The 27,560-nt window shown below is 38.0% G+C and overlaps 1 protein-coding gene across 1 annotated transcript; it reads right to left on the bottom strand.

The window, feature by feature from the left end:
- Window positions 1-291: 291 nt before the first annotated feature.
- On the bottom strand, window positions 292-25,941 carry SYPL1 (synaptophysin like 1). The gene is made up of 5 exons (XM_022554357.3): window positions 25,754-25,941; window positions 9,849-9,973; window positions 8,328-8,535; window positions 3,470-3,658; window positions 292-1,884 (listed from the first exon to the last, which is right to left on the bottom strand). The coding sequence occupies exons 1-5, from the start codon at window positions 25,820-25,822 to the stop codon at window positions 1,750-1,752; spliced, it is 726 nt and encodes a 241-aa protein (XP_022410065.1). The 5' UTR covers window positions 25,823-25,941; the 3' UTR covers window positions 292-1,749.
- Between the last annotated feature and the right edge of the window lie 1,619 nt (window positions 25,942-27,560).

Raw genomic sequence — 27,560 nt, forward strand, 5'->3', positions numbered from 1 at the left:
TTCAACCTCATAAATACTCTGTGAGGTTAGCATTCTTATTCCTGTTTTTCAGATAAGCAAACTGAGGCATACAGAGGATAAGTAATTTGCCTGAAGTTAATGAGCTAGTAAGTGGTGAAGCCAAGATTCAAATTCAGGCAGTTTGGCTCCAGAGCATACACTCTTAATCAAGAATCTTTGCTGCCAACTGGACAGTTAATTAGAAAAGGTTTATCAGTAAAACTTAATCTGAAAGTTACAAATAAGCATTTTAAAAATGAGATTGAAAGAAAAAAGGATAGAACCAGTGTCTCCAAAGCATTTTTTCTTTTATTTCTTGCCAAATATTAAAAAAAAAACTATTGTGATATTCTATTTCTTGCTTTGTAAATCCATTCCATTTCGCATTGCTCATGCCTTTAAGAGGAAAGTTCCTTTGTAATATAACAATCAGTGCACTCTTTCCTTTAACTTCTTTATTAAGCTGGTTGCATAAAAGATATACATTCTCATATTGACAATGCTTGTCATGAACAAAAGCAACAAAAATAAGGCAATAGTAAGATGTGCTTCACATATGAACAATTATGTGGTAGTAGGAAATCTGGCCCTGTACAGCAAAAATATTAGGTAGCAAAATGTGAATAAGCCCTATATTCAGAAGATACCCAAATGTGTGAGCAAAGACAGCACACCCATAATAGAGCCCACTTAGGTTCCCTGTTTATTATGTATAATTCCTTAATTATCCATTTGTGAAATAAGAATAACATTAAGAAACATGAGATCCAAATTGCATTCATTTTCACAATACCAATACTAAACTCAAAATAGCAACTTCATTGAATATAAATGTTAAATGTTTCAAAAGTAAAAGGCAACCTTCATTTTTTGTAACCCTATGAATAGAGTCTGCAAAAAAAGGTAGATTATTTTACTGTACTTACAAGGAGATGAGGCCTCAGCCTGCACTGAAGGAGTATGAGCAACAAAGGACAGCAAACAAATATCACTAGGAGTAATGCCCATACATATCAAAACATCTCGGTGAACCACGTTCTACTTATATAGCCAATCTATTAAATAACCAGCAAAATGGAAGCTTACACCTCATGCAAGAGAATTACTAAATTAACTATACATCTAATAGAAATTTCTAAACCCCACTCCCAAAACAACTTTAGTACACCTGTCAAGTACTGTAGGTCATTTAGAAAAACAGAAATAAAACATACATGCAGCCTTTGTATTAAAATTTTTTCATAACATATAAACAATGTTCAGATATAAACTGTGAACTAAATGTTTTTTCTAAATATGATTTACGTAATCAAGACTTTCTTAAACAAAGACAGGTCTTAGGAATATGATCTGTACAAACTTACAGTAGTGTATATTCCAATAGAGATTTTCTTCCTATTATGATATAACAATATAACTCTTTTCTCAGTGAAGATGCATGTTAAGGCTTAAGGTGTAAACACTTTGGAAGGCAAACAACTTAGTGAAGAAATTATTGTTCATTTAAAAATGTGTATCATCTCATAATAGGCCCCAGAATTTTCAAATTCACATGTGAGAATACATTTACATCTTAAATTTCTAGGAAAGGCACAAGCTTTATGTAAAAAAGCAGCAAAATTTTAAACCCACCAATTTATTGAAAAAGCCATTACTTTTATTAGAAACAAAAAATGCTTCTCAAGATGTTGGCAACAGGTCATAGTATAGACATCTATTTCAAACAGTGTACTGTACTTCTCCCTTCAATTATATTCCAGTTGGAGGAGGAATACCTCCTTGGCTATGGGAAGTAGAAGTATTTGAGGGACTGTGTAAGCTGGTCTCCTTGTACACAAACCATGCATTTCCTCCCCAAAGTATCATATTCAGAAAGCCAAAGATCTAAGAAAGAGAAAAATAAACATGAAAATCTAGTATATAATTAAAATTTCATAACTATCTTTGTTTTCCTGTAAATATTAAATATCTACAGGCTGTATACCATTATTACATTTAAAGTTTGAACTACACATAAAGTGGAATTAAAAAAGGAAGATTTTGCATTTCAATGCCAGATCTGGATACATAATGACTTATTCCCAATGAAATCTCTAAATTTGTAACATATAAAATCATGACTAAAAGATACCTTATTTTTGCATGCTCATTATTACAAGATGGGATTAAATTTGAGAGAAGTAACTAAAACCTTCCTTTTATTACTTTATATTTAGACTTCAGTGCTTCCAGGTGAAGAGGAACACAGGAATCCATGGTTCCTTCTTTGGGAGGGCTTTCACTTTTCTCCCATCTGAATGGTTATAAACATCCTTTGTGCATCTTTTCCTATTTCCCTACTTTATCCCCCTACTACCATCTCCCTTACTTCCACAGCTGCAGCCAGAAGAGAAAAGGAGTCACAGAAGAACTTTACTTCACATCCTGCATTAGTCAACCTAAAAGAAATTAGCCTTCCTAGGTATAAATCTGACAAGATGAAAGTCTCAGAGATGAACAAACTGAAGATACCCTATTTTCAGTTTTTTATAAATACAAGAATAATAGTGGCTTATGAGGTAAGAGTGAGGTAAAAAGCCTGAGCACTATCATATTACTGAAGGCCAACTGCTTTCTATCTTTTTGTATATTTGGATATAAAAACAACATTTCTGAAACTGTCCATCTCAGATCACTGTCAATATATATGCAAAAAAACGACTTTTAGATTACAAAGTTATAAAACAGAAGTTTGATCAAATTGCTTTATAAGACAGGACTGACTTTATCCACTGGAAAAATATTTTCCTGAAAAGACATGAGACCTCCCTAAAAATAATACCCTTGTTATATTAATAATGTATCTGTATTTGGATAAAATAACAGACAAAATAATATTTAAATTTAAATAGACCAAAATTTTAGGATTTTTTCAGGAACTCTGAAAGTATTTTTTTCATACACCCAAAGCAAATCAGATTAGAGAAGGGGCTTGCTTTAAAGTCAGATCTGGTTCAAACCTTGGCTTTGCCAACTTACTAGTTGCATCACCTTGGGTGAATTAACATATGAGCTACGTTTTTTCCCAGTTGTAAAATGAAGACAGTAATACCACTTTCCACATTCCTCTCAGAATTGTTGGATAACTTAAATAAGATATGAGTGTAATGACCTTAGCACACAGTCTTAGTAAATGTTAGTGACTATTATTAGTGCCTTTTGGGTCAAAGTCTTGCCTAATCAATGTTAATGAAAAGAAAGACTCAACCATGATCTTGTTCAAACCTGTTTACAAGTAATAATTTTCTTTACAAACTTTCTTTTGTTGTTATAAAGGTAAAGACTATATGATAACTAGGATTCTGATAAGGCTGGTAAAAATAAAATACATTCATCCAGAGATTTATTAAAAACTACTGTTTTCTTAAATCACTAATAAGGTTTTTTCTAATAAGTGAAATAACATATTTTATAAACACTGCATACTTACCACAGATACATTTAGGGATCCCATACTAGTCACAGAGCCAAAATGACATATCACTCCGTGTTGATTACAAGGCATAAGTTCCTGGACAATATTGCGACCGGTAGCTGTTTTAATATCTGTAAGAGCTTTAGCCCAGGCTGAAGTGCTCACCAACCACAAAAAAGTGGCAACAAGAGTAACAACAAAGTCCTAAAGCAAAAATAAGTATGAATTAATAATGAACAGTTAATTTAAAGATACTAAATTTCAAATCCATGATGAAGGAATTGAGATCACAATGAACCCTATGGTACTGAGAAATGGCCTTCATGACATACTTCATCAAAAAGGCCACAGTCAACACAGCAAACATTGCTGTTTACTATTGCCAGCCCAGTGCCTGAGATACAACAGTAAACAAGACTTAGTTATCTCCTGAGGAGTCACATTTTCACATGGAGAAATCAAAGTTTTACACAGCCCTCACCACAACTTATCTAAGCCTCTCCCTCTCAGGATCATATATTGGATCCTGTTATCACTAATAACTGTATACCTCCATCATCTCTGTTTTAATCACCCCCTCTCCAATATCACCGCTCTCTTTCTAGCTTACTCCCTCTGGCACCCCAACCTCAAAAATCCTTTGACCTCACTGAGACCTACAATCTCATCTTATTTCCCTCTTTAATTTATATTCTGAGGTCTTTCATTATAATCTCTTACATATACTCTCAATTCCCTTACCCTTCACCTGCTTCCTCATACTGCTCTGGCAAACCTCTAACTTTAGTTAAATCTACCTCTAATAATGAAATCGTGAAAAGCACACATCCTGGATAACTAGTCTCTTTTTAAATTCATGACCACAAAATTTTAAGAATACGCATTATATTAAGAAAGGGACAACAAAAAAAATCTCTCTCAAGACACCTTGTCACTACGTTTTCTAAGAAAGTCTTTGCCACTTATTACATTCCAAGAATAGGACTGAAGTTTTTAATATTTTGGATAATCTTTTACTGAACTAATAAGATAAAGAAAAAAATTTATTTTCCTTAATCTATTCTGCTGGGGAACTAGAATTCTGTCAACTAGTACTGGCTACAAAGATCTAAGTAACACTTTTTTAAAGTCTGCATTTGGATAGTGTAAAGTATAAGTTCCACCTCATTTGTTCTTCCTTTAAATTAACAACCAAAGTGGGAACAATATAAAATTTGTATCTTTTAATGTTATGTATTCTAAGCATTCAGATATGCTCAAGACTATGAGTTCTTACATATCTGCAGCAAAAATCTTTCCAAGCTCAGAAATGGGTTTTGGAGCTTATCACAGAATTGTTTTGTTTTTTAAATAAATCTGGTTAGTTTTAAATTACTTTTGCCAACGAACTTATAGTCATTTATGTCGGATAAATACCAGTGGTCATGTATGAGATATAGAAACTGTGATATATATAGCTTGTCCACGGCGTCAAGATGGCACTGAATAAACGTCTTGTAATTAGAGAACCAAAACAATGACTAATTTTACAAGCATGGTGGTACAATGTATTTGCATTTTGCATTTGAGCTCCCCACTGCTACTGGCCCTCTTAAAAAATGTATACCAAAGAGAAAATAGAAACATTATAGCTTAAATATTTTGCACTGGGGGAGTACTCCCTTTCTTGCTGCTGTACTCTGCTGTACTTTGTGCTGCAGGTAAACATTTTCTAAGCACTTGCTAGAAATACAATGCCTTTTGAAGAACTAATAATTAGTATGAGGTTATCACATGTTAAACAAGTTCTCTCTGGGCTAAAGTTCACAGTTTTGACCAACAGATGTCAAATCCTCTTAATTTTTAGGTTTCTTCCTTCCAAATGCCTAATTAAAAATACACAGTTTTTTTCTGATTATGCTCTTTATGTCCACGTCGTTGATGGCTTAAGGCATGACATTCTTGTATTTCAAAAGCAGGTACTTTTCTGAAAATGATGCACGAAGTAATCTTAGGGTGAGGGGAAGTGGGAGAAATGTGGGCCTCTGAAGACAGTCTGTGCGACTCAGGACTCTAGTTAGTTGTGGAATTATGCAATGCACAACCTGCCTGTGACAGCCCTAGTACTACCAATAAGTTAGGATATGACTCATAACAGGTCTTTATGATTTGGGACACCCTATCTTTGTTTAGTTTCACTTTATGCTATTTCCGACCCTCCACATGGCCTAGAACCCTTACGCTCCTCCTACTTACCATAAAAAAGTGCTACATTTACTTAAAAACTAAAGTTGATTTTTAAATGTCACAGTTGAAATTCTCCTAGAAATACCTTAGCAGAGAATTGAGAACATTGATAAAAGAGCATACCCTCATTAACAAATAGCACTTAAAAAAAAAAAAATCCATGTCGTATTTGGCTATAGTTAAAAATTTAGTTATCACAAAAAAAATTTTTTTACATTTATACAGTTAAATTAAAAGTAGAATCCAAAATTTAATTTAGAGGCTGGACTTTTACAAATAAGAAGTATCCACCATACATTATACCAACAAAGAAACCACTTACAGAACTAATTCTGGATTATTCCTCTATATGACCACTAATTGATTACTCTGAGGTGGAAAGTTACTTTTGATGCTCTGAATGATACAACTAGATCAGTTTTATAGTTTTATTAGACAGAAAAACCCTCTACAAAAATAGACCTGAATGCTGTTTTAAAAAGTGTCATATTTTTAGGGCTTCCCTGATGGCACAGGGGTTAAGAATCCACCTGCCAATGCAGGGGACACGCGTTCGGGCTCTGGTTCGGGAAGATCCCACGAGCCGCGGAGCAACGAAGCCCGTGCGCCACAACTACTGAGCCTGTGCTCTAGAGCCCGCGTACCACAACTACTGAGCCTGTATGCCACGACTACTGAAGCCCGCGTGCCTAGAGCCCATGCTCCGCAACAGGAGAAGCCACTGCAATGAGAAGCCTGAGCACCGCAACGAAGACCCAAGGCAGTCAAAATAAATAAATAAATAAATTTATTTTTTTTTAAAGTGTCATATTTTTAAAGCTTACTAAACAAAATACAAGAAATAAAAAGCTCATTGCTAGATTTAACTTAAATTTGTTGGGATAATGACAAACTGGCAAGAAATGTCTTCATTTGGAATTTAAACTATAAAGAATTTTAACAAAATATAATAACTATATGATCACCATAGTTTTTTTAAAATAAGGCTTGTAAAGTTCACAGAAGTTATAAATTACTGATACATAATTTCTGTTGATTAGGCACTGCAAAGTAAAAAAGTTGATGTCAGGGCTTCCCTGGTGGCGCAGTGGTTGAGAATCCACCTGCCAATGTAGGGGACACGGGTTCGAGCCCTGGTCCAGGAATATCCCACATGCCACAGAGCAACTAAGCCCGTGCGCCACAACTACTGAAGACTACGCACCTAGAGCCCGTGCTCCACAACAAGAGAAGCCACCGCAATAAGAAGCCTGCGCACTGCAACGAAGAGTAGCCCCTGCTCGCAACTAGAGAAAGCCCGCACACAGCAACAAAGACCCAATGCAGCCAAAAATAAAATAAATTAAAAAAAAAAGGTGATGTCTATCTTTTTGAAAGGCACCTAACAACCAAGAAATATTTTATGAAAATGTCAGGTTTGAGAATTTCTTCTCAGATATATGAAATGGAATAAATATGAAGGGTAAAATATTGTTTTATTCCTTACTTACCATCTGCATTCTTATGATCCAGGCAGCAAAAATTAAAAATAAGTAAATAAATAAAACCTGTTATTTAATAATTTGGCCTACCCTTTCAAGTAACTTCACAAATAATAAGCAGATGTCAGTGGTCAGTGTTTTCTCAGGATATAAATGACCAGTATCACGAAAACACCTCTGTTGTCCCTTCAAGTCAGTAACACTGACTTTGTAGTTATTCTTTGGTAGTGGAGGTCCAGTTTAAAACCACAGCTTATCTCTGGATTGGCCACCAATAATCCAGGGCAATTTTACTAACTAAGTCTCAGAGATTATTTTTATATCTAGCTCAGTAGACCCTGAAGCCAAAAAAGGTAACAGGACTTCAAATCCAAATCCTTTGTTGCCATTTTAAAGATTCAAAATTAGCTCATGAATGCCAAATTCTATAATTCTTATAGAATTACCTGGGTCAGATTGTAAATTAAAGAATTTAAGAACACAGACCAGGAGTCAGCAAACTTTTCCTGAAAAGGGCTAGACAGTAAATATTTTTTATCTCTGTCACAATGACTTAACTCTGACACTACAGCATGAAAGCAGTCATAGACTATCTGTAAATTATTTGGGTATAGCTCTGTTCCAAAAACCCTTTATTTGAAAAAAAAAAACCAAAAACAGTGAGTCAGATTTAACTTGTGTGCCATAGTTTGTGGATTTCTGATATAGACTATTAAGTTGAATTAAGGCATAAAGGGGGTCTCTTTGAGAAGAGAGAAAAAAGATAAGAAATAGGAACACAGTTATGGGACTACTAGCATGGTCAGCAATTCTTCGAATCAAAGGCATTAATTTCTACTTAATTTCTCTGCTACTTGCAACCTAATATGCTCTATCACATATTTGAGTTCTTTCCAGGTTAAAACAGAGTTAGAAACAAACAAAAAAACCTCTGTACTCTAGAGAGTACAGAGAAAGTGCTGCAAACAGGCTACAAGAATTGGGTTAAACATGACAAGGAGAGCAAGCTCAACCTCTTGGCAAGCACAGGTCAAAACACAATGAAACTTGGTTTATGCCAAGAACTTTTTTTTCCAGTGTAAGAAAATCCATATTTAAATTCAAATATAATGTATACTTATATCTTATATAAATTATTTTTTTATAAAAAGAAAGTGATTACTTACAATCATGGGAAGTTTTTGACTATCACGATACAGGTTTGTGTAACCAACATAGAGCAGAAGAGCAGCAATGCAGTACAGGAAGACAAAGACTGCAAAAGTAACATAGAATTGTGCAGCAGAAGAGTAATCTCCAATAAGGACATAACTTTTCCAATCTACATCACACACATTTACACCTTGAGGTGTCTGAAATGATGCTTCATTCAACCTATTAAAAAAAAAAGTCTCAAATAAATTTATGAATTACTTGGACTCTTCCAACAGAGACAGAAATACATCTTCTGTATTTCTAATACAGAAGTATTAGAAAGGCAGAATATTGAAATAACATTTCACAAAAATACTCCCCAAATATATTAAAACATTCTTTTAAAAAAATGAAGAATTCAAATATTTAAGTAAATTAAAATTTTCATAAGAAATGTACATAAATCATAAATTATACCTCATAATTGGTTATGATAGACTGAATATAGACTGAATTAAACACTTTCACACCCAGATACTATCTCACTGTAATAAAAACTTAGCAGATTAACAGTGTTGTTACAAAATGGTTTACAATTTGAGACATGATATTCCATTCTAGGAGGGAGAGTCTGTGTTACTAGCACCAGGAGAATCAGTTGTAATGATTCACATTTTAACTCTGCATTAATTAGCTGCTAACTCCACAAAGTCTTTAATTTTCCCTATCCATAAATCACAAAAGCACTTATCATCAAAGAGGCTGTAACTGTTCCTTGTAATGGAATTTTATAAGAGAAGGATTGAGAGATGGAGAGGAAATGACTGATTACCAAGCACTTGCTATTTGACATATCTTTAATGTAAGATTTTATTTAATCATCAAAGCAACCTTAGAAGATTTAAATTTATTGAACAGAAAAATTGAGTCCTGGAGAGGTCAAGTAAGTAGTTAGTAAGTGGAAGAGGATTCACACCCTGACTTAAACACAGGACACACCTAATAAACCTTTTAATGAATACTGAGGTCAAACAGAACTTACAAACAAAATAGTCATAAAATAAATATTCAGAAAATAAAGTTTTATGCTAGTGAAAGAAACACAAGGAGCTCTTCACTTTATATAAATACATGTCTTAAAGCTATATAATGCACATTATTATTTAGTAACTGCAAATACATGAGAAATTTGGATTTTTCATAAGTTGTGTTTGCTTCCACAACATGGCCTCTCAAACTAAGGTGATAGAGCAGGCTTGTTTTGTTTTGAAATTTCCAGTCCACTGTGGGATGATAGAATAAAAGTGTCAAGGCAACATCATATGAAAGTTTCTTAATGCTTACTGTCATTTTCTGTATTTATTTCATCACAGTCCAGGAAAATAGTCTGCAGACAGGTACTGGTCCCACGCACCACACTTTCAATAGCAATGATCACTACTTACAAATGAGCATGCAATTAAAAAATTTCTACCCCCAAGATCAGTAAGTTGTTGGAAATTTTAATGAGTCAAAAAGAGTTGTTAAACCATAAAAACAAACAAATAACTCACCTGAATGGATAACCAAAAGTAGCTGTAATCGTTTTATTGTCAGGTTTACTAGTTTGACAAGCCACTTGAATTTCTGTTTTGCCCTTAAAACCTCCACAGGTGGCAAAAGCAAAGATAGAAGCAATCTACACAAAGTGAGACCAAAAAAGAAAAGAAGCATTACTGTACCCAAACATAGGTCATTAAAATTTTAAATATAGTGATTATTAAAAATTGGCTCGCTAACATTCTTAGAATTCTTATTTACAAATTAAGATTGTACAAATTATTTAAAAATTTATTTGCAACTCTCAACAAATGTGATTTTATTTTCCCCTGAGTATAACATAGAAACTGGTATAACAGCCCATATAACAATACATTTTAACACACCATTGTAAAGCAATTATACTCCAATAAAGAAGTTAAAAAAAAATACATTTGCTCAAATTACATTGTACCCACTAAATATTAGTATGAAATTCAGAGGAAGTCTTATTTATTAGTATCAAAATCAAAAGGGGGTAAATTGGAGGTATTTTATTTGGAACCTAAGGGTAACTATAAAGCCAAGAGACTACAAGCAAAGAAGAGATCTTATTTCATGAGCTTATAAGCCTCACTTGTGGGTATTTCGAGGTCTCAAAAAGTAGTTGGAAATTTGTTTTCCTGGTCATAAATATGCTTAAAGAAATGTAATGGTGTTTTCTCAAATTCTATTCAAACAGGAAAAAAACTGAAAGCATCCTAAATATTGACAGGGAATCAAATATACTGTAATTCAATTCCACAAGGGAACATTATGCAGTCATTAAAATGTTGGGAAATATCTAACGATAAAGAAAATGGTTCAATACATATAAAGTTTGTTTAAGCAATGCGTTGTGCATGAGCCTACATCTATGCATACACACACAACAAAAATTAAAAAGTCTATGCATTAAAATTTTAAGTGGTCACCTCTGAACAGAAGACAAAAGATAATTCCTTTTTCTATTTGTATCTTACGAATTTTCTACAAAACAAAACAAACAAAAAGCCCAGATACAGTGTAGTGACCAAGAGCTCAATCCTTCAGCAAATGCTGATGGCTCTATTTATAAAATATATTTGGAATTTGATCACTTTTTACCACCACCATCACAACATCCTGATCAAAACTATCACCTCTTGCCTGAATTATATGGTGACAGCCTTTGAAACTGATGCTCCCTACTTCTGTCCCTGCCCCTGCTTCAGTCTACTGTCAACACATCAGCCAGCGTCATCTTTTAAAAATATAAGGCAGAAGGGCTTCCCTGGTGGCGCAGTGGTTGAGAGTCCGCCTGCTGATGCAGGGGACATGGGTTTGTGCCCTGTTCCAGGAAGATCCCACATGCCGCGGAGCGGCTGGGCCCATGAGCCATGGACGCTGAGCCTGCACGTCCAGAGCCTGTGCTCCGCAACAGGAGAGGCCACAACAGTGAGAGGTCTGCGTACCGCAAAAAAAAAAAAAAAAAATATATATATATATATATATGGCAGAAAACTTTATTGTCTGCTCAAAACTCTCCAATGGCTTCTGAGTTCTCTCCAAATAAAATCAATGTTCATATAATGGTCTACAAGATCCTTTCCTCCTTTAACATTTCTCATCTCACGTTGCTACTTTTTCCCCTGCCAAATCTCTTTACTATTCATTAAAGACATGGGATAAACTCCTTCAGAACCTTTGCACTGAACTATTCCCTCTGCCTGGAACACATGGCTAACTTCCTACTTCACAGCTTCCTGTTCCAATGTGACCTTATCAGAGAGGCCAGGCCTTTCCCTAACCTCACTATGTTAAATAACAGTGCCCCTCCCACTCCACACTATCTATTCTCTTTATTTGTACTGCTCTATTTTTCCTCAATTGTAATTACCAGTGCCTGACAGTACTTCATTATTTGTTTGCCCACTTTTCTCTAGGATGTAAACTCAAAGAGGGCAGGAACTTTGTTTTGCTCAAGGTAACAGACATCCAGCAAATAGATAAAATTCAGTACAGGTCTGGTATCAAAGCCTATACTGTTGAACACTGATATAATGCCTCTCATGGATTACTCCAGGACCTTGAATCAGGCCATAATCAGGATCATAACCATCCACGAAATTTTTTTTCCATGAAGAAGAGATATATGAAAAGGAATCTGGTTATAGATATGAAGAGTTTGGTATAATGTCAGCACATAGTTTGGAATCTTCAGTTAAAAGAGTTAAAAAATAAAGAAAGAAGAATAGATACCCTCTTAGCATAAATGTGCATGAATACACAGAGTGCAAACAGAAGGCCAGGAAATGAGTCTTGGGTATGTACCCACGTTTAGAATTAGAAAAAAGAAACAGGATACACAAATTGAATCAATGGAATAAAGAGGCCAGAAATAGATCTGTGTGTATAGACAAATTATAGCTAACAGAGCTGGCATGGTAGGGCACTAAGGAAAAGAGAATGGTGGTTTTAAAGATGTCACCACAAACTCCTTGATACTCCTCCCCTCAAGAGGTGGAGATTAATTTTCCCCCCTTAAATGTGGATAGGACACAGTGACTTGCTTCTAGTGAACAGAATATGGTAGAAGGACTGGGATGTCCTTTCTGAGGTAAGGTAATAGAGATTACAGCTTCTGTCTTCATTTCTCACTCCCTTGAATCACCTGCTCTGGGGGAAGCCAGCTGCCATGTTGGGAGGATATGCAGGCAACTCACAGACTCATGTGGTAAGGAACCGAGGACTACCATCAACCATGTGAGGGACCTTGAAAGTATACTGTCTGAGGCTTGCCAACAGTCATATTAGTGAACTAGAGGGGGGGCGTGAGATGACTGCAACCCCAGCCAACCTCCTGGGAGACCCTGAGCTGCAACAACTCAGCTAAGCCACTGCCAGATTCCTGACCCACAGAAACTGTGAGATGATAAACTGTCTATAGTTTTAAGTGCTAAGCTTGGGGTAATTTGTTATTTGAAATCGATAACTAACACAAGGAAGGACGGTCCAGATGGGCTAAAGTCTTAACTGTAAAACGTGAGTCTAAAAATTATGAAGACAACATAAAAGAAAACTTGTGATCACAAAGAAGGGAAGAATTTCTTAAGAAAAAAAAAAGCTAACCATAGAGACTGTTAAATTCAACTACAGAAAAAGAGGGTTTTTTAAAAATCAAGTCAGCTTCTGAATGTAAAACAAGCTATAAACTAGGAGAAAGTATTTGTGATAATGTCACAAACGATTAGTATCTATGTTTACAGACCTAACAGAGACTCTTGCTCATGCGTACTACATGATGTGCACAAGAATGTTCACAGTAACATTGTTTATAATATCAAAATATGGGGAGGGGAAGCAACAGGAAAGTAGATAAAATATATTGATATACAGTACTTACAATGGGAAGTTACATAGCAATGAAAATGTACAAACTACAGCTACCTACTTCAACAAGGATGAATTGTAGAAACCTAACGCTGAGTGGGAAAGAAAAAAAGTTGCCTAAGACTACACAGGGGGTATCCCCTGGTGGCGCAGTGGTTAAGAATCCACCTGCCAATGCAGGGGACACGGGTTCGAGCCCTGGTCCGGGGAGATCCCACATGCCGTGGAGCAACTAAGCCCGTGCACCACAACTACTGAGCCTGCACTCTAGAGCTCACAAGCCACAACTACTGAGCCCGCGTGCCACAACTACGGAAGCCCGCGTGCCACAACTACTGAAGCCCGCGCGCCTAGAGCCCGAGCTCTGCAACGAGAGAAGCCACGCAATAAGAAGCCTGCGCACCGCAATGAAAGAGTAGCCCCTCCTCGCTGCAACTAGAGAATGCCTGCGCACAGCAACGAAGATCCAACGCAGCCCAAAATAAATAAATAAATAAATTTCTATTAAAAAAAAAAGAATTAAAAAGATTACACAGGGTATAATGCCATTCTTTTAAAAGCTCTGTTTACTTGTCTACATCACTCCTGCCACTCTTTGTTCAGGCCCGCACCATTTTTCCCTGGGACTAACCCAAGAGACTCCTCCTTTCACTTTTAAACTCATTCCCAACACCATTCATCTTTTACTGTGGGCTTTAGAGCTGCAGTGTCCAGTAAGGTGCCATAAGCCACATGTGGCTACTGAGCACTTTAAAAATGGCTAGTCTGAAATGAGATGGCTGTAAGTGTAAAATATACCATGGTTTATGAAGACTTAGTATGAAAAAAGAATGTAAAATATCTCATCAATAATTGTTTATATTGTTGAAACAATAATATTTTGGATATACTGGGTTAAGTAAAATGTATTATTAAAATTAATTTCACCTGTTTCTTTTCACTCTTTTAGTGTGGCTAGTATGATGCTTAAAGTTGCTGTATGGCTGGCATTTGTAGTTTGCACTGCGTTTCTATCGGACAGAGCTGTTTAGAGTGATGTCACACTGATATGAAATAAAAATCTGGTCATGTCACCCCCCTGTTTGAAGAGATTTCCTCAATGGCTTTCCAGATCTTTTTAGGCCCAAACTTCTTTTTTTTTTAAGAAGATGTTGGGGGTAGGAGTTTATTAGTTAATTAATTTTTTTTTTTTTTTGCTGTGTTGGGTCTTCGTTTCTGTGTGAGGGCTTTCTCTAGTTGGGGCAAGTGGGGGCCGCTCTTCATCGCGGTGCGTGGGCCTCTCACTATCGCGGCCTCTCTTGTTGCGGAGCATAGGCTCCAGACGCGCAGGCTCAGTAGTTGTGGCGCACGGGCCTAGTTGCTCCGCAGCATGTGGGATCCTCCCAGACCACGGCTCGAACCCGTGTCCCCTGCATTAGCAGGCAGATTCTCAACCACCGCGCCACCAGGGAAGCCCATAGGCCCAAACTTCTTAATTTGGCATAAGAGGCAGGGCTGAGGTAGCCTCAACTTTATCCTTCTAGATTTATATGCTATACTCCCTGCCAGGTCCTGTACAACTCTGTCACACTGCACTATATACTGTACTTACTGTTCCTGAAACACACCAAGTATTTATGTCTTTGGATATGTGTGTTTATTCTGCCAGGATTCCCCACCTCTGCCCCCACCCTGGTTCTCCAACAAGCTCATCCTTTAAGGTCCTGCCCAGTTCCTTGTGGTGGTACTATTCTGTCTCCTGGGCTGAATAGATAGACTTGAGTTCACTACCTCTATTATAGGCATTTTTCTTGTGTATCTTGCCTTATTAGAAAAACAAAACAAAACAAAAACCCAAAAGCAAAAATGATAAAAACTAGTTTCCCATTTAATACAAAAATTAGTATATAAATGGCACACTGTACCACAGCTTATTGCTTTTAAGACTACTGCCTTTATCTCTCCCTTGGCAGACTGTCATGTCTTTGCATTTGCTTTTATTCAGGATTTTCAGTGCCTACCTAGTAGGCCTGACATACACCAAATGCTCACTAAATAACTGCTTAAAGGAAAAAAAATCAATTGCCAATAATGTACAAATAAAACCATATTTCAAGTCTTAAATACTCATTATTTCAAGCTCGTCTTTTTGTTATGAGGATAAATAAATGTCATGTTTGCCATTTTGGTCTTTATCTTATGGGAAAAAAGGGATAAGGTACACACTTTTTACTAAATGAAGTACAAACAATCTGAGAGTAAACTACCCAACCATCTCACCTCTCCCTATATTGCACTAGTACTCTGATTTCGATCAGAAGTTATATACTGGCAGCCCATGGGTGAAACCTGGCCAGAAGATAGATTGTGGTTTTCCCAGTATTCATGAAAAATGTGAATTTGTTGTCAATATTTTCATATCAGCATGTTGCACATAAAAATTTGGATTTCCTGTGTGGGTGTGGATAAAGATATGCCAGTATCAGACCTATATCCCCATAAAGCAACAATCACATGGAAATGCATGACAGATGACACCTAAGACAGGGTATGTACTTTCCAGACTGCTGTCACTCTCTATTGTCTCTACAACCCTCAGGATGTGTGTTACCAGTAATCAATGAACTTCCACTATTCTTTTTTCTCCCAAACACTTGTTTCACTCATTTACTTTATGAGGGGTTCCTAGCAGCACTTCAGTTTGTACTTCTAGTCTAAAATGAGGTGTTCCAGTATGCTGATTTATATTTCCTTGCCACTTATGAAACTAATTCCCCCTTCTCTCTCTATCCCATAAAGAATGACTGAAACTGCTGATATGAAATTCCACCTGTACAGTAACTAGTAAGAATCCAGGGACAGGATGACAGCAAGCTTCTATTCAGGTCAAAAGGTTCCATATTCATTATGACAGCCTCAAGTTCTACTTATCTCTCTGCCCACTGGACCCACATTAGTGACACAAGACATGCCTCACTAATTTAGATATCTAGAATATCTATATTCTATATCTAATATCTGGTCCTCTAGAATACTACTCTCTAAAATAGACTGGAGTACTCATCTAACTGGTGTACAAGAAGAAAATATGCCTATTTATATCTACTTTTAGACTTAAACAAGGAAATAAAGCTTTATTAAAATTAACATACTGCTGAAACCCATGCTGGGTCTGTATGTCAGAGAGTCAGATGTCGGGGCAGTATGCTGGGTATCCTGAAGGTAAGGAAGTCCTATAACAGGGAAGGACAGACAGTGATACCTTCACCTATTCTTCCACTTTTAGAATTCATTTAATAATGTGAGTGTGCCTGGCTAAGTGTCTTTATGGAATAAATTATTTACTTTTAACCGTTAAAACTAACCTTTACAAAATGGACTGGTGGCTTAAAAATGTCTTCACAGGGGCTCCCCTGGTGGCGCAGTGGTTGAGAGTCCACCTGCAGATGCAGGGGACATGGGTTCGTGCCCCGGTCCGGGAAATCCCACATGCCGCGGAGTGGCTAGGCCCATGAGCCATGGCTGCTGAGCCTGCGCGTCCGGAGCCTGTGCTCCGCAACAGAAGAGGCCACAACAGTGAGAGGCCCACGTACCGCAAAAAAAAAAAAAAAAAAAGTCTTTACAGAAACTACTGAGTGATAATACAAAACCTCATGTCCAAAAGAGAATGTAGAAGCATTAATACCCTCTATGAGCTGCATTCATGAGCCACATTAACAGGTAAAAACAGATTCTACTTAATCAGATCAGAAGTTGGCAAAAAAAAAAGAAAAAAAAGAAGAAAGGAAAAGAAGAGAAAAAGAAATTATTAGACAAATATCTGAAATAAGGATTTTTTAAAATTTGAACTATGAATGAAATTTACCCTGAGTGTATATAAATAATATGCCTTAAGATAATGACATAGTAAAACATGCATCTAAATTATAGATGCATACTAGGGCTTTGTGTATAAAATCTTACAGTGACAGAGTCAGCCAGAGTCCCTAGTTCCTATTCTCAGACCCTGCTCAGCTCACAGAGGGTTCTACTGGCAACACTGGTACTCATCTAACTTATGGGTATCTTTCACGTTTCTAGTTGCAGGGTCCTCACTGCTATTTAATTTCATGATTAATCTGTTCAGGAAAATGATATAATTGAAATCTTCAGGAATATTAATAGATCGAAAAGTATATTGTTTATGTGCCAAATCAAATGCATGCTGTTTTACTAAATCAAATGATCATTCAGTACTTAAATGAACTACCATAGCATGTTTGCCTTTACAATCAGTCAGATTAGAATGCCTAGACCCAAGGTATTGATTTTTCTAAATCAAAGTCTGAAGCATTTACCAAAGATATTCATTTTAAAAAACATTTTGTTATTGATGTTAATATTTCAGTTTACTCCCACTGTGCACTGAGCAGTGAAGTCAGTTTCAAAGTTCTTCAATTTCACTCTTCTATTATTTCCCTCTGCTTGGAAAGTACAATCATAGAAAGCTCTAAATAGCCTTCTAGTACAGTTCCAAAACCCTTAAGAATTTGGATCATGAGAAGTAAACTTGAGTTCCTGCTGAAATAAATAGCTAGAAGATTTTTGCTAGCTCAATTATTACTGTTGAAAACATCTTTATGTCACCTTTATTCTTAAACAATTGTCAACCTGAGTATGAAACTAGAAATCTCTGAGGAACCTAAATATACTTATTTTAAAATCATTTCAGACAGTTCTATTATTTTTATGTCTTTTGGAGCGAATCAATATTCCGATTGTTGATCTGGATGGCTGTCTTGAAGTGAGTCTGTCACTTCACGGAAAACTGATAGTATTTGTTGCCACTGATATAATTGGAGCTTTTAAGCAAACATTAGTTTTCTTCATGTATTTTAGGATATTTGATGTAAGCTCAACTTGAGAGTATGTTATTCCCCGCTTCCCCATCCTGGTCTAGTGGTTTTATAAGTCATCTCCCTGCCCAGTAGTTTTTTGGTCATTTCTACCAGGCCTTCTTAATCCCCTACTCCATTGGTCCCCAAGCTTTTTGGCACCAGGGACCGGTTTCGTGGCAGACAATTTTTCCCTGGACGGGGGTGGTGTGTGTGGGGGGGTGGGATGATGGCTCAGGTGGCAATGCAAGCGACGGGGAGTGGAAGGTGAAGCTTCGCTCGCCCGCCCACCGCTCACCTCCTGCTGGGGTTGGGGACCCCTGCCCTTCTCCACAAATACCTTATCCTATAATGGGACCGCAAACTACCAACATAGGAGAATATTGCAGTTAACACAAATCCAGACCTTAAGCAGGTAGGTTGATTCAGGTCTTTGTTAGGGGGCCATTTCTCTCTCTCTCTACTTCTTTAAGTACTCCACTCCATGAAAGTTATAAAGCCAAACAATAGGTTGAAGCTTTTTCTCAGATTTATTTCCCAGATCCGGGAACAGTCCTTCTCCCACCCATATTTCCATTCCATTGCTGGTCCCCAATGATGTTTATCCTGTATTAGAAAAGCAATTCTCAATGTGTGGTCTGTGGACCCCAGGGAATACCCAAGACTCTTTCAAGGAGTCCATGAGGTCAAAAATATTTTTACAATATTATTACAACATTTTTTGCTTTTTGTACTACATTGACATTTGCGCTGATTTGCGCAAAAGCATTGGTGGGTAAAACTGCTGGGCTTTAGTAAGAATCAGCAAAAGCATCAAACTGTTATTTCACTGCCATGCATTTGCAGTTAAAGAAAAAAAGCCAGTTTTACTTAAGAATGCCTTCGATGAAGCAGAAAAATTGTTATTTTTATTAAATCCTGACATTTGAGTCTTCTTAATATTCTGTGTGATGAAGTAGGATGTGCAAATACTTTTATTACTGAAAAGACAACCTACAGACTGGGAGAAAATATTTGCAAACGATGCAACCGACAAGGGCTTAATTTCCAAAATATACAAACAGCTCATGCAACAAAACAACAACCCACCCAATCAAAAAATGGGCAGAAGACCTAAATAGACACTTCTCCAAAGAAGACATACAGATGGCTGATAGGCACATGACAAGATGCTCATGCTAATTATCAGGGAACCTCAAATCAAAAGGACAATGACGTATCACCTCACACCAGTCAGAACAACAGTCATCAAAAAGTCTACAAATAATAAATACTGGGGAGGGTGTGGAGAAAAGGGAACCCTCCTACATTGTTGTGGGAATGTAGACTGGTGCAGCCACTATAGAAAACAGTATGGAGGTTCCTTAAAAAACTAAAGATAGGGCTTCCCTGGTGGCACAGTGTTTGGGAATCCACCTGCCAATGCAGGGGACGCGGGTTTGTGCCCCGGTCCGGGAGGATCCCACATGCTGCGGAGCGGCTGGGCCCGTGGGCCACGGCTGCTGACCCTGCGCGTCTGGAGCCTGTGCTCCGCAGCAGGAGAGGCCGCGACGGTGAGAGGCCCGCGAGGGGGGGGAAAAAAAAAAACTAAAAATAGAGTTGCCATATGATCTAGCAAATCCACTCGGAACAAAAACCCCACTTTTACGGCATACCTAAATACAATGGTGGTCTGCAGGGAAAGCATTTAAACAACTGAGCTGTTTGCTGAACTAGTCACTTTTTTCATTAAATACTATTTTTACTTGAAAAAATAAGTAATAAACAAAATATAGGTATTCAGACTTGCATATTCGTCAGATCTTTTTCTTGAAAAAGATGAGCCTTGATCACTTCAAGGAAAACCAGCAGCATTTGTTGCCATTGATGTAATCAAATTTTCAAGTGATTAATTATCGTTACTAAAAAAATTTTTTTAAAATGTCTCAGCTTAAATTTCTAACATGGTAAGTATCAATCGATACAACCCCATAAACAAAAGCTCTTTGAGGCACTCAATATTTAGGAGTATAAAGGGGTTCTCAGACCAAAGTGTTTTGAGAACCACTGTATTAAAGCACTGCTGTTATCTTAATTTTCCCTTTAATGTTTTATAAGAGATTGCTATTTGTATGTGTGAAGTGAGTGTGTATGTGTATATATGTACATTCTAAAACCACTGACAACATATATATATATATATATATATATATATATATATATATATATATATAGTCTATGAAAAAAACATCTAGTATATCCCATGAGAGGGTTCAAGGCAAACACTAAGAGGATTTCGTTTAGAAGAAACAGAGAGCAAAGGCATAGTGGTAAGTCAGTAAGTCTATTACAAGTTTTACATGTATATAGAGTCCTGGTAGGCACAAAATGCCATTTGAAATCCTTTTTTCCCTTTCTACAATAGGGGAAAAAAGTGAACACAAATGGCAAGGTTAAGAGAAAGATAAGTTTCTTAAAAGGTAGTCTGTGCCATAGACTGATAGCCTAAAAATTTAAGTATTAAGCAAATGGATGAAAAAAACATCATTCTGAGTATGCCTCATCCCCTATACTCTGTAATATCATTTGTATTTTCTAGGCTGCTCCTCTGTGCTATGTTATAACCACAAAATTAGAATAAAACATGGTCCCTGTTTGTAAAAATCCTATAATCTACTTGGGATGACTAAACTTTTAGAGTATTTTAGATAAACTAGTACATATTTCTGAAAGTTTGTTTTTTAAACAAATTGATATATGTAATGCTCAAACGGTCATGGGTTTTCTTACTCATCGTTTTTCACACTAATTTTCCTGGATAATAATTTACCCCAAAGTAATGTTTTTAAATGTTCTTTTGAATTTGCTCATTAATTATAAGTATAAAATCAGAAAAAAATTCAAACTTGATAAATGAATCAAGAAAACCCTACTTGTTTTTAACTCCTCCTAAGATCCTGTTATAAACATGCATGTAACAAGAAAAAAATTATTTCAGGTACCTTATGTTTTTGTTTCTTAAGCCTGAAATTTTGGGTAATCTCTTCGTTAATTTATTAAAAGACCAATCAGAAACACAAAGGTAAGTTACTGAAAAGACTAAGAACAGACTGTTTGAGTCCAGGATGTAGTAATCACAATCATGGGATCTGAGTACATTACTTAATTTCTCTAAGCCTCAGTAACATGGAGATGACAACGGTAACATGTAATATAGAGATAACAACCCTCATAGGTTGTCAGAAAATTAAATGAGAAAATACAGGTAAAGCCCTAGAACATATATTGAACTCAATAAATATCTCCTGTTAACACTGAGAGTAAACTTGGCCAGCACAAAAATATTCATAATTCTAAAATTCAACTTAATTAGTCTATAATTCCTTTATATACTCCCAAACAGTATCTCTTCCACAATTCTGTGTGTGTAGAATTAGGAAAGCATATTACTTAGACTTATTTAGAGCTAAACATTTGACCAGTGTTCACCCTAAGTAGCAAGAAAGTCCAAAACAGTGTTCAATATTAAAAGGAGATGGTCATTTTAATGAAAAACTTTAATCTAAATACTAGTGATAACTGACTACAAAGTAAGATCCAAATTAAAATTTACTAGAAAAATATTAAATAATTGAAAAAGCTGCTTTGATAACATTAACCCTTGCCTTTTACTTCCATGTTCAACTCCTACACATGGGGCATCTAATCTCACCTAAATTTTATCTTATTACCTTGACAGGCTGCTAAAAGCAGGAAAACACACAAACAAATGAAAAGTCTACAATAACCATTTCTAAAGTTTAAAATATGTAAACGAGAACTTAGTGATCTTGAAGGACCGGAAGATATGTTAGTCATATAGGGCTCAAATTGTATCCACTGTCTGGATCTAGTCTACCTAGAAACATAGCATTTCAGTTCTGAAGAACCTACTAAGAACTGTTCAAATACATTATCATTAGTCACATATTTATAACTCAGTCATTCCAACAGCCCTGTGAAGTATTGCTATTCCCATATAAGTACAACAAAAATTCAACCTTTACTGAGTACTTATTACACAAACAGAACTAAGGCAATGTCACTGCCAGGCACTGTAACTAAGGGCCATAAGTAGATTCATATATATATATATATATATATATATATATATATATATATATATATAGGCATGGTGGCTACAGTTTAGAAGCAAAATAGAAATGCTTCTGCTTTGGTGACTGTATTTTTATTTTGTCAATAAATATTTACTGGGTACTTGCCTTCAAGTCTATGAGGCCTTCATATTTGTGACTCCTTGAAAGTTACATATTATCAGGTTATATCTTAGTCTAACATCTTCTAGAACATTGCTAAAGGTAAGCTGATTTGGGGAATTATTCTTCTAGTTATATGGATAGTAAGCAGCCTTTATCTAGATTTTAGATTTGTTTGTAAATGTATTTATTGACTATTTTTAGAGGTAATCTCAACACCTTATGAAACTTGAACAATTCATTCAAAACACATTTAAAAATTCCTACTATGAGCCTTTCTCCTCTAGAACCTTGTCTTATGCCTCTCTGCCTCTTTTAAACCTTCTATTCACAAGTCTCTTCTCTACAGCGCACACACACATTCACTCATTCCTATCTTTAAAATAGATTACCACCCAATCTCTCCCATCTTCACAGTCAAATAGTGGTCAACTCTCACTGTCTTCTCTTTCTTACCATACATCCATGCAGCCTACTACCATCTGGTTTCTGATTTTACTGAAACTGCTCTTACTAAAGCCTCTTGATTACCCAAATCAAGGGATGCATTTTAGTAATTATTTTTCTTAACCTATTGCACCTAATATTGCTGAGTACTCTCTTCTTGAAATATCTCTAATAGTGATGCTAAGATGTTATTTCTCTCCAACTTCCTAACAATACCTTTTTCCTTTGCTGCCAAATACCTGCTGAATCTCCAGCCCATACTTGTCTTCTAAACTCTAGATCCATGTATCTAACTGCCTACAGGATACCTCCACTTATATGCTCTAAAGAGACCACAAACTCAATCATTCAAAACCTTACTGACCTTCCACCAAACACCTGCTGCTTCTCCTTAGTGATCTGTCTTAGACAGATGTGCCACTACTAATCCGAGTCAGAAATATGGCAGTCATCTTACAGCCCTCTCTTTTCTTCACCCTACAAATATATTCTAATTTCTAAACCTCTCTTTTCTAGTCCCACTGCAATTAGTTTTAGGCCTTCATTATGTTTCAAACAACAGATTTCCCTTTCTTCAATTATGACCTTTCCTCTCCAATTCATTCCGCACACTGCTGACAAAATAAAAACTTCTAAAAGGCAAATCTAATTATATTATTCACTTATTTACTCTTGAATGAGTGAATCCACCCTACACAGTAGGAATTCTGGGCGTAGATGGAAGCTGTACGATAAACAACCCCAAATTCTGTACCTGCACATATGCATTTTCTTAAGGAAAGGGCCCAGATTATCAAAGTTTAACCCAAAGGATTAAGAACCACTGGCCCATAGGATAAACTCCAAACTATTCTGCAAGCCCTTTGAAACCTTTCAGAATCATCTCAAACCACACCCTCCCTCCCGGTATACGTTCCAGTCAACCCCAATTACTTTTAAATTCGCAAATAGGGTTATGCTGCTTCAACTTTTCACACCACTGAACGTAAGATTCTCTTTGCCTGGAAAGCCACTCCCCAACCATTCCCTAAGTGAACAAGTACTCATCCTTCAAGTGTTCTTTCATCTGAAATTCTCTCTAGCACCTCCAAGCAATAGATTTCTCCTTCCTTTCACCTACTACACTTTGCCTATACCTTTATTATAGTATTGGCCATATGGCATATTCATATTTGTTTTCATGTCTTTCTTATTAGGTCATGAGGAAAAGACCATGTTTTATTCACATGGTCTAGTGCTAGTGCTTAGCTCAGCACCTGTATATAATACACACTCAAATATTTGAATATTCTCTACACCATGAACAACGAATACTCTTTTCATAAAAGATTCTCTTGTGTAATAGTAAGTTGTTCAAACTGAAAGTAGTATTTCCTTAAGCTTAAAAAGGACATTTTTCAAAATATGTCAGACCTATGATCACAAATAAACTTATCACTGTTTTAAAATATTAAGGAAAATATTAAGAAAAAAATTAAGTCTACATTTTAAAAAACTGACGAATAATATAAGCATAAATATAAACAACTGCCTCTTCATTTATTTAAGTGAAATTTTAAGTTAATTATAAATTTAATTATAATCCTCAATGATATTAAACTACTAGGTATAATAAGACTTCTTCTTAAACCTGATATTTGATTAGCTCAGTTAAATGTGTTTTTCATCCTGCAATTTAAAATTTTTATATACTCAAATAAGAATCTTCTTTATATTTAAATCTGGGCTTAGGCTTAACAGAACCCTAAATATATACATTTAGGTGTCTTTAAAGTAAACATTTGTGTGAAATTAGCACTATTTCAGCTTTCAGAAAGCACCAAGTAAAACTTTGGGGGAAACATAGGAAGCCTTGGGTGCAGGAAGGAAATCAGATTGAGCACCCATTAGAGAATGTGAGTTTCTGTGTTACTTTTAAAAACATCCTCGCAGGTTATTTAAAACAGAAAATCCTAAGTTCTTACTCTTCACCACTTTATCACTAACATACGGGGTTGAAGAGTTACCGATGTAAATGCTGCTGGCTAAACAAGCAACTTGCCTGCACGCTGGACAGATGCCAGCTGCCTATTAATACGGGCCTGAAAACCACCACTGGAATATGTCCTAGGCCACGAACTCCGAAGGCACTGTGCAGTGCCTGGTGTATTCACCAACTCCTCCAAAGTGACTGATCATCACCAAGGTCGAAGTAATAAATCTGCTTTGATGCTAATGACTGAGAGTGTTCCCAGGGAAGGACTAAGAGCTGACTGCAGGATGTTGCTGGGAAATACCTAAAACAAACTGGATGGCGATTCCTAACTTGTGTTTCAGTAGACCGGACTAACAACGCATTTTGCTTAGACCTTCTCCCCTACTCCGCCCACCCCCGCCCGCTTCCCTGACCCACAGTTTATTTTTATCCATTTTTAACTTGGGGCCAATCTTAAAAGCAAATTAAGACACGAGAGCTCGTCAGATCACTTGGGGAAGGCACACCAGCTTTCGACAGAACGCGGCCTCCAGTCCGCACGGGGCAGAAATGCACGGGCTCTACCGAAGGCGCAGAGGCAGCGCCGGCCGGGGTGCTACTCCGGCCCGCCGGGTTTCGGTTAGACCGCAAGAGGAAGTTTTCTCTTCCCTTGCGGAAAGCAGTGAAGCCAAAGAGAAATTTAAACCACCACTCCCCGAGGGATACCCAGAGGTGAGCTTCGGTGTGGCAGGGCGGCTCCGCCTGGGACGGAGGCAGCCGAGGGACCCGTGATTCGACGCCGAACGCGGCGTCTCCGCCCCGCGCAGGCCCAGGCCGCGGCCTCCTGTCCCCTCCCCGCGCTTCCAGTCCCGTCCGGTCCCGTCTCGGGGACAACGGCGGCTTCGCTCCCCCGCGCGGAGCGAGCCGCGCCCCGTCTCCCGGAGCCCCCAGCCGCCCCGCCGAGGACGCCGGCCGGGCCGGAACCGGAGCGGGAACGGCGGCGCGATTCCCCCGCCCGGGGGGGCGCAGGCTGTACTCACCCACTCGAGGACCTTGATGAAGCCGAGCGGCTCCTTGAGCGGGTTGAGGTTGAGCTGGAAGGAGGACATCCTCTGAGGGAAGGAGGGAAAGAGAATCAGGACGGCGGGGCGGAGGAGGTGGGGACCGACAGGACAGATCTGTCCTGCCGCGAGAAAGGGCAAGCGGGGAGGGCTCCGGGAGGCGGGCCTGGGAGGCCGCGGGGCGGGGCGGGGCGTCGGCGGTTGAGCCGCACGCCGAGGCGCTGGGGCGGAGACGGAGAGGAGCGGCCGCTGGAGGCAAGGGCGGGCAGAGGCAGGGAAGGGGAGGTGTCTTCCCGGGCCACACCTGGCCCAGCCGGCTGATCTGCTGGCGAACTAAGTAGATGTTGGACGCCATGCTGCGTGCTCCGCGCCCTCTTCGCTCAAATCCAGCCCGCGGCGCTCGGGTTCCTGTCGCGCATGCGCGCGGCCAGTCCCAAGCCTGCGTAGCGGGGCCGCTGCCCAGCGCGAAACCCCAGGATTCAGTTAGGTCTCGTCACGCCTCTCCGGGCAACAGCTGTCTTCTCCTGGCTTCCCTTCACAGTTCCCAACTTTTACCTGGATTTATAAAATATTAATACAGATGAAGCCGCGATTCAAGGCTGGTGTTAGGGACCTTTTATTAGAATGGTGGAAAGTTATTGCAGAACAACGGACTTTGAGCGACCTTGCGGTAGGGTCTCTCTCAGAACCGTGATTCACCAAACATTCTTACAGAAATTAAATTTATTGTCAGAGTTATCATTGGAGTCAGGGTTGGAGGAGGTACAAGGAAGGTTATACCTAACGGAAAAAGGCTTCGCCGGACAGGCGTCTCCTGTTACCCAGCTCTCCTACCCTGTCGGTCCAGTTCTCTCCGTGGGGCGCTCTTGGAGTCTTTCTACAGAAGGCTAATGCCTGCTCCGCCTTCGAGAGTCGCCTTAGGTGACGCCTCCCTTCTGGCACCCAGTTATCAGAGCCCCGAAGAAGTGATCTCCTTACTGGCTTCCCCAGTATCCTGGAAGTTATTGGAGAGTTGGAATGCTGGCCTTCTGGCGTGTTTGATAAGGGGGTTGACACCACGTAACACTAAGTAAATAAGGAAGAAAGGCGTTTAGCAATGGAATCTCAATATACCAACTTCGAAGTACCTACCTATATATACTGATTTTCCAAGCACTTACCTATGAATTAAGTTCCTTGTCATTGAAGTTATTCGTTACTGACCATCTTTCTAGGAAGCTAACCCTTTCTCATTTGAGACCTATTTACCTCCTTGTTTGCTTCCCAGAGAGTACAAAGAACATATTTCAATTTCCTGGTCCACAGAGACAACCTTATCCTTTTGATCCTGACTTCCATTCCTCCATCCCCAGCACAGTGCCTTATGTTCAGTGGGCACCTGCTGAATGACTGCAGATTCCTCTTACTTAAAAAGAAGGCATCAGAAACACCCCTCAGGGCAGAATCAGTGGAAGGTGACCATGCATTGGTATCCAGTGCACCTGAGACCAGTGTAAGTGATACTTCAGGTCTTCCTGCTTCCCCCACTTTTTTTAAATTTTCTACTTTGTTTCTGCACCTTTTCTCCTGGCACCCAGTTATGGGAGCCCCAAGGTAGTGATTTCCTTACTACTCTTCTCGTTGTATTCTCTTTAGTCCATTTTTCTCCCATTCTGTTGAGGCTTTTGGGTTGGCACTGGAGTTGGGTTGTGGATAGCAATGCTATTTGGCTTGGCCTTCATATTCACAAAGATTCAAATTAAACTCGCATGAGATGTACGCTGACAAATCAGAATGATGCTCACTT

Source organism: Delphinapterus leucas, chromosome 9 (genome assembly GCF_059928025.1).
Source record: "Delphinapterus leucas isolate spDelLeu-1000000601 "Yukka" chromosome 9, BTC_Dleu_Yukka2, whole genome shotgun sequence".
Taxonomy (NCBI): Eukaryota; Metazoa; Chordata; class Mammalia; order Artiodactyla; family Monodontidae; genus Delphinapterus; species Delphinapterus leucas.

What these genes read in the sequence shown, in the direction of transcription:
- SYPL1 (XM_022554357.3), bottom strand. Translation starts at nt 25,822, where the DNA reads ATGTCCTCCTTCCAGCTCAACCTCAACCCGCTCAAGGAGCCGCTCGGC. An exon ending in TCATCAAGGTCCTCGAGTGG is followed by an intron (nt 9,974 to 25,753) that starts GTGAGTACAGCC and finishes CACTTTGTGTAG; the next exon opens with ATTGCTTCTATCTTTGCTTT. An exon ending in ACTTTTGGTTATCCATTCAG is followed by an intron (nt 8,536 to 9,848) that starts GTGAGTTATTTG and finishes TTTTTTTAATAG; the next exon opens with GTTGAATGAAGCATCATTTC.